Below are 8383 nucleotides of genomic sequence, written 5' to 3'. Positions count from 1 at the left end.
TATTAATTCGTTTACTAACACTGCTTTAGACGATAGAGACCTGATATTTAACAGTCCGCATTTAATTCTCCTGTTTTGTCTTTCTGTCACAGAAGAGGTTTTAATTTTTATGAGGTTGTTATGCACAACTCCTCTTTGTTTAATTTTAGATTTAAATAATTTAGGTGGTCGGGGGACAGACACCGTTTGTATAAAACTATGAAAACTATGGCTGGGTAACTGAACTAGAAGCTCAGAGAGGCGTATAGGACTGCGTCTCCGAGTCCTGGTCTCAACTCTGGGTTGTCAGGGATTTGATTTACTAATAAAATTTGCCAGGTTCCTAGAAATGAGAGCAGCTCCATCCAAAGTGGGATGAATGCCGTCTCTCCTAATAAGACCAGGTTTTCCCCAGAAAGTTTGCCAATTATTAATGAAACCCACATCGTTTGCTGGACACCACCTGGACAGCCAGCGGTTAAATGATGACATGCGGCTAAACATGTCATTAGTGGTCAGATTTGGGAGGGGTCCAGAGAAAACTACGGAGTCCGACATCGTTTTTGCATATTCACACACCGAGGCAATATTAATTTTAGTGATCTCCAATTGGCGTAACCGGGTGTCATTGCCGCCGACGTGAATAACAATCTTACTGAATCTACGTTTAGCTTTAGCCAGCAGTTTTAAATTTGACTCAATGTCGCCCCCGCTCTGGCCCCAGGGATACATTTGACTATGGCCGCTGGTGTTGCTAACTTCACGTTCCTCAGAATAGAGCTGCCAATAACCAGAGTTTTATCCTCAGCGGGTGTGTCGCTGAGTGGGTAAAAGCGGTTGGAAACGTGAACAGGCTGGTGGTGAGCCGTGGGCTTCGGCTTGGAGCTGCGCCTCTCACGAACAGTTACCCAGCCTCCCGGCTGCACAGGAGTTGCTGGAGGACAGTTAGCAGAGGCTAAGGCTATGCTATGTGGCTCCGCACCGGCTACAGGGGGCTGGCTAACTACCGCAGCTACTGAATGGTTTTCCATGGTGTGGAGCCGCGCTTCTAATTCACTAAGCCTGTTAAGCAAAGTAAATTTTTCACAGTAATATATAACTTTACTTTTAACTGAAATTCCCACTGTGAGCTGTCTGGTTTGGGGACCAGGGAGGGAATAGCCTTTCACACTTTTATGCTGCACTCCTGCTCCCCAAGACGGTGGCGTAACAATTAGTAAAACCTGTTTTGTTATTGTTAAGCTGCAGGTGATTTTGATGCATCCACTCTCTGATATCAATCAGGCAACCATGGAGGGGAGTAAGGCTGCTGCAGTCATGAGGAATGATAAGTATGTATAGATGGGTGTCATCAGCGTAGCAGTAATAAGACATGTTTTTGCAGTATATGACCAGATAGAAGCATGTAGATTGAAAAGATAACTGGACCAAAAATAGAACCTTGTGGCGCTCCACAATTGATGTGAGCCATGGAGGATGAGGAGCTGCCAAGCGTTACAGAGTAAGTTCTGTTAGACAAATAGAACTTGAACCAGTTAAAAGCAGGACCTGATACAACTACCAACCCCTCAGGCAGTTTTAGAGAACTTCATGATCTATTGTATCGAAGGCCACACTGATATCTAGAAGATCTAAAATAGAACAGAGCCCTGCATCTGCATTTAAAAGAAGATCATAAGTCACTTTAAGGAGAGCTGTCTCTGTACTGTGTGTAAAACAAAAGCCTGATGGGAATTTATCTGAAAGTCTATTGTCATTGAAAGAAGTTGTTAAACTGACTTTTTTTCTGTAACCTTTTATAAAAAGGCAGTTTTGAAATAGGCCTGTTGTTGGCTGGATAGACAGGGCCAAGGTTAGATTTCTTAAAGAGAGGCTGTACAACAGCATATTCAAAACTCGACAGAAAGTTTCCAGTGACTAATGAGCATTTATAATAGAAACAATGGAGGTACCCAGAGCATGGAAAACCTCTTTAAAAGATGTGTTGGGATTACATCTAAAACACAAAAGGTGGTTTTCATGCCTCTCGCTGTTTCTTTACAAACAGATGATGAGAGGAAGTAAAAAAATACCAGACTACCATATAAATATTTACATATGTGAGGCAACGCTGTCAGTCAGAGAGGAGAAGAGAAGAGGAGGTGGTTGACTCTAGTTGACTGACTCTGTGTGTTTGCATATGTGTCCTGCCTCTCTGCTCCCAGCCGTTAAGAGGCCAGTGTTGATCAGTGGCTGTCCAGGCCTTTCACAGCCACTGACACGCCGGCAGCACAATGATGATGTCACTGATTCTACTGCTGGCCACCCTGGGGCTCCTTGTTCAGGGTGAGACTCTCTTCTGTCTGAAAACTTTGCTTCAGGATGCAACCAGGTTCACCACAATGATGTTCTGCTCTGATGGAGAAACACTGAAACAAGCAGCATTTACCTTCTTCCATCTATTCTCCATGTTAAAGAAATGAGACTCTTCTGTTTGGATGTTGATCATCTTTCTCCAAGCTGGATCTGTCTCAATAACCCTTCTCCTCTTTGTCATGTTTTCAGATTCATCAGGAGAAATCATCCTGACTCAGTCTCCTGGATCTCAGTCTCTTGCTCCAGGACAAACTGTCTCCATCACGTGTAAAACCAGCACAAGTGTAAATAACTGGCTCCACTGGTACCTTCAGAAACCTGGAGAAGCTCCTAAACTCCTGATTTATAGAGCTACAACTCGTCAGTCTGGAGTTTCAGATCGTTTTAGTGGAAGTGGATCTGGGACTGACTTCACTCTGACCATCAGAGGAGTTCAGGCTGAAGATTCAGGAGTTTACTACTGTCAGCAGAGTTACAGCTACCCATTCACACAGTGATACAACGTCGTACAAAAACCTCCCTCAGCTGGAGAGGAACTGATCTGACTCAACAGCTGCACTGAAACTAAAACAACACAAGTTTTGCGCGGAACAAAAAATGCAGTGAAATATAATTCACTGAGAACATTTATAATCTAAATATACTGTATATAAAACACTATGTATAGTTTATTTATTCAGGCTTTTAACATTCTGCTGCACATCAAAGCTAAACTCTGTTGAATAATAATTTAATGATTCATAATAGAATAATAATAATTTAATTCATAGAGTATGATAACACATGAATGTATGAATGTAAATATTATATATTTTAAATCTTACCATTTTTCATTGGATCTTTAAGGAACTCATTTTTTAAATAAATAACAGTTGATGTCAATATTTTTTTCATGTTGTACAATTACTTATGTGAACAACATATTTCAGCCATTTTGTGTGTTTTGCATTCCAACAAAAATATGTATTTTATAGATTACACCAAAAAACGATTAATGGAGTATGTAAATCAGTCACATTTTAATTCGGTCCTTTTGTCATCTCTTTATTTCTCTTTGTGGTTCTTCAGCAGAAACAGGATGTAAATATTTCCCAGTTTAAATTTGTAGATCAAACTCATTTTATTTCTCTCTATGCAGACGATATACTGCTATTTATTTCAGATTTAACAATCATGTTATTGACTTTTGTTGTTTAATTCAAATAATAATGCATGTTCTTTGGAGACGCCTGAAGTAATTACAATATTACAGTCCTTACTATAAAGACACTTCAGTAATGAGAGCTGATTGGATGATTTATCATTGAAATGTTCCTACCATGGGTTTTGTTCCAAAGGTTTATTATTACAGACAAATTTGTAATGACTATAGCAGAATAAGTTTTACAGTCATGAAGGCATTCATATCCATTGTGACAACAGATGATGGACTTATACTACTACCATCACTGTTTGTACTAATCAAACAATAATGAGGAGTTTTGTCTGAGTTTATGAACTCTTAAAATGTTCAGTAAAAATAGACCTATATCATATATTCTGAAACTTTCTTTCTGAATTCATCACAGAGAACTTACAGGATCTTTATCAGCTTATTTTTCCTCTGGATTTAATAAAGTTACTGTTACTATGAAGAGAAAATCATTCAGACACTTTGAGAATAATAAAGATGAAAACAAGTGATTTGATGAACACGTCTTTATTATGTGGAAACAGTGAAATAATATTGAAACATTGCAACAAGCTGGTAAATATTGCTATTGAAAGATGTCAAATGAAAGACGGAGATAGTTCCAGAGTGCAGAGTGAGAGCAGTAGCAGAGTAAAACCAGTAGCAGAGTCCCAGTGAGTCAGGTCAGGACTGGGAACACTGGTCTCTCCTCAGTGTCTCTGAGAGCGGAGTCTGGGAGCCCTGGGTGGCCTCACAGGTCACAGAGCCCACCTTCCCCCACTGGTCTGCAGGGAGCCTCAGGGTGCTGCTCCAGCTGTAGTGGCCGTCCTTCTCCAGCACCCCGGGGCTCCTGCTCTCCTCCCAGCTGCTGCTGCTGCTGCTGCTGCTGCCGTCCACCTTCCAGGCCAGACTCCAGTCTGAGGGGAAGCCCTTGTTGGCCAGGCACATGAGCGTGGCCTTCCCCTGCTGCAGCTCCTCTCTGGAGGGGGGCAGCACCGTCAGGGTGGGACGGACATCACCTAGGAGACACCAATCAGCTTAGAGGACAGGGACCACACAGCTGTCAATCAAACACCAGACACTTGGACACCTTTGCTGTGTGAGAGCGGATTTTCTCCTTGAAGGAGTTTCTGTCAGATGGTTTTTCTGCTCCACCAGTCACTCACTCACTCACACATTGTTTCACTTCCCTTTCAGAAACCTCTCATGCATATCAGCACAGAAAGAGTCCTCATATGACCTGAGAGATATCAAACTACACTGGAAATAAAAGAATCACAGCTTCAATATCAACACTGAATATATTTTCACTCATATATTCTTTAGTTCAAAGTCCTGGTACATTTATACAACATATTTACTGTCCAAACTCTCAACAGGACAAAAGTCAATCAGATCCACTGTTAAAGGACATTATCAGCCAAAAATAACTCACCACCAAATTTAAATTGTTCATCAGACAGATTGAAAAACACAAATAGCATCAGAGAAGAGTCAACATTATTTCAAACTGAGGTTAAAAGACAATTTGAGCCATTTTACAAGATGAGAGATTTGGCAGCATTTCTGCTTCATTCTCAGGGTTTGAAATCATTTCAACTCAACTTCAAAACAGTTTTAAAGGCTGAATTTAAAACATGTATAAAGTACGAGTGTTGTTCTCTAATCTTTCCTACAGTTTAAGTTGTTCACATTTCACAAATTCAACTGAATGTTTAACCCTCTCATGCATGAATTATGATAAGCTCAGTCAGGATTTTTTTACTAAGTGTTTTTATACATCCCTAGGGATGTAAAACAAGGTTTGAAAAAAATTTTTTTTCTATCTTTATTCTATAAAGATATATTTATCTGTCCACTCAAGTGTACTTCATGCATTTTGTACTGTAAAAAACATCAATGTAATAACATGGTAGTTATGTAGGTATAGTTGTAATTTAGTTATACAGTTGTAATATGGTATTATGTTTTAATAATGGTTCCTCCACTACCCTGTAGGCCTCTCTATTTGAGCTCTATTGATTGACTCAGTCTTTTTTTTCACTAAGCGTTTTTATTTATTTTTAGGGATGTAAAACAAGGTTACACAATAAAGACATAGGGCTCTAGTTTCGCAGACCGGGCGTGGCGGAGGCGCAGCGCACCTGCGCTTTGCCAATTGGGTATAGCCAGGCGGATTTTGTAAGTTTGGCACATCGTGCGCCCTGGCGCAGCTACTCCTCTATCCCACCTTCGTCCCTCCTACCGGCGCAAGTCGGAAAGAGGGAGGAGAGAAGGCGTGGAGTGGGTTTTACACACATCACACCAATCAAATGAGCCCCTCTCCTCGCCCTTACATGCGCCGCGCGAAGGCGTAATGAGAGTTTACTCAATTCGCCATGGCAGAAGAGAGCAGCAGCGTCAGACGGCCAAACTCCTCCCAGGAGGAACCTGATGTTTTGGTCAGGGAGGTCTGCTTGCAGTGTCCGAATATACGGAACTGTGAGCAGACCTCCACGGGCTGATGATGCAAAGGTAGCCTGGGAGGAGGTCACCACAATTAGAAATCAATGTTGCATTTCTCTCGTGCGCGCGCGCTCTCTCTTTCTCTCTCGCAGTCTCACTCTGTTTCTTTTCTTTTGACTTTTCTAAGATGACAGATGCTGAATATATACTCCCTATCTGATGCTGTGGCTGTTTGTGGTTGGCTGAGAGGGATGTCAACTCATTGCTTTGCAGCTGTGTTAATCAAATCAGGTTCGGTTTCCATTACGCGTGCCAAATGTGCCAAACGGTGCCAATCCCCTTTGATCTGACATCAGATGTGACGGGACAGTCGATATAGAGACACATTTATGTGCTGATTGCAGATAGTTGCATTGAATAGTGGTTTTGTGGCTATTTATTGCATCGTTATTGTGCCTGACATTCTGGAAACCTGCCTGTGAGGTTTTGGTGACGTGTGCGCACTGTCCACCGATCAGCCAAACTTCGGCTACACCGGCTGCGCTCCCCCTGCGCTGACAGTAGACCTGGTTTCAGCTGGCGAGCTTTTAGCGCACCTTCGGCAAAGCCTTTTGGCACGAAACTGTCACTGCGCCAAGCTGGATCTGTCGACACCTCCCCCTGCTGCGCCACCACACCCATCTCGGCGCACCTCGGCCTGCCAAACTACCAAACTGAGCGCGCCTCGGGTTGCGCTGCTCGAAACTAGCTCTGCGTGGGGTTCGCCACTCTGCGCCACCTGCGCTGCGCCAGGAAACTAGAGCCCAGCTACCAGAAGCATACTCTTCCTCACTTGAGTCTGGAAACTCCTCTATTACCCTGTATTCCTGTCTTTTTGAGCCCTACAAAAAATATGGATATATAAAAAAAACCTCAAATTACATTCTAAAAACATAAAGCAGTTGATTTACAGCCAAAACATTACAGGATATGAATTATTTTCAAGAACAACATTGGTAGTAATTGACATTGCATTGAAGTTGAAACATAGCTTGTGATGCATGACGTACAATTGAGTGGACAGATGATTAATCGGTATTTCCTCCAAATATAAAATCAAAACTTGGAAAATCTTTACATAATTTGTCACTTTAGATGTTACTTGATGTAATTATATTTTTTTTACCTGCAATGGCATCTTTTTATAGAAGGTAGAAACCGAAATAGCTGAGGTGGCTGGTCTGTCGGCCATCTTGGTTTCACTGACTACTTTTTCCCATTGCAATGACCTGCCAATGGGATGTTTTGCATGGGATGATGCAATAGCTTCCACTAGAGTGGACTATATGCAGCAGTGCCCAAAATTGCTGGTATATATAGAGAAAAAACACTTTTAAACAGCCGTACACTGTAGTGACCTCCATGCATGAAAGGGTTAAAGAGAAGTTCAGTAAAACTGCTTTGAGTTCAACTTCAAGGTTAAAGAGGAGAAATGAACAATGAAAGTGATTTAGATCAGTCCAATGGAAACTTATATCTACTACAAATATTCAGACACTGAAATTAAAACCTTAACTGATTTAATATTTGTGCAGAAACTTACTTCCAACATCCAGTCTGGTTCCTCCACCGAACGTGTACCACAGTGATACAAACTGATTGAGCCGTCGTACAAAAACCTCTGACTGTACAGAGACACGGCTCTCTGACTTTGAACACAACAAACTCAACAACAACACTTCCTCTTTTGAAAAGAATTTACTATTTAACATTATAGTTATCAAACAGTGTCACAATGTTTCAGAATTAATCACATTTTTACATCTTTATTGTTAAATTTGTCTGAAAGTAAAATTGATCCCTCTCACATTAAATGAAACCAGACAGAAGACGTTGTGAAAGAAAATCTTTCTGCAGTCATCAAAGCAAATCCACATGTAAATGATGAGTGACACATTCCTGATCAATCCTCTGATAAATGTATTGATCCATTGATAAACAGCATCATCAGAGTAATCCAAGTCCCTGTTGGAGTCAGTCAGAGCATTTCCATAGAGAGCCACTTTGCATCAGCAGCACCATGCTCCAGTGCTCTGGGAGAGTTTATAGTCCTGAGAGTTGAACACTGGATGACTGACAGCTGTCCTTCATGACAACAGAAGCCACAGAAATCCTCCTCTTCATCAAAAACATGACTTTGACCTCCGTCCTCATCTGGACTCTCCTCTGCTTCACTCAGGGTGAGGAACATCATTTCTCTGTCATGTGAAAATCATTTGGAGTGTAGCTGAGTTTCACCTCACCATCTCATGTCCAGTGTTTCTTCTCTCTCCTCAGGGTCTGCTGGACAAAATGTTGTCTTGACTCAACCAGCAGCCAAATCAGTGCAGCTGGGTCAGACTGTTTCTTTTGGCTGTAAGGCCAATCCAAAAGTAGCTCTCTACTCTGGATCAC

The 8383-nt window shown here is 41.6% G+C and overlaps 1 pseudogene and 1 gene segment (V, D, J or C); one reads left to right on the top strand and one right to left on the bottom strand.

Annotated features, from left to right (window-relative positions):
• The first annotated feature begins 2129 nt into the window (after nucleotides 1-2129).
• On the top strand, nucleotides 2130-4463 carry LOC144467352 (immunoglobulin kappa variable 3-11-like). The segment is given in 2 exon segments: nucleotides 2130-2304; nucleotides 2524-4463. Coding segments are annotated over 2 exon segments (360 nt in total).
• On the bottom strand, nucleotides 4018-4545 carry LOC144467363 (Ig kappa-b4 chain C region pseudogene; annotated as a pseudogene). The gene has a single exon (XR_013493606.1). The product of XR_013493606.1 is annotated as an Ig kappa-b4 chain C region pseudogene (transcript).
• Nucleotides 4546-8383: the final 3838 nt, after the last annotated feature.

The sequence above is a fragment of the Epinephelus lanceolatus genome, chromosome 16 (assembly GCF_041903045.1).
Source record: "Epinephelus lanceolatus isolate andai-2023 chromosome 16, ASM4190304v1, whole genome shotgun sequence".
Lineage (NCBI taxonomy): Eukaryota > Metazoa > Chordata > Actinopteri > Perciformes > Serranidae > Epinephelus > Epinephelus lanceolatus.
The sequence above is the reverse complement of the archived record's forward strand: the minus strand, read 5'-3'. Positions and strand labels throughout refer to the sequence as shown.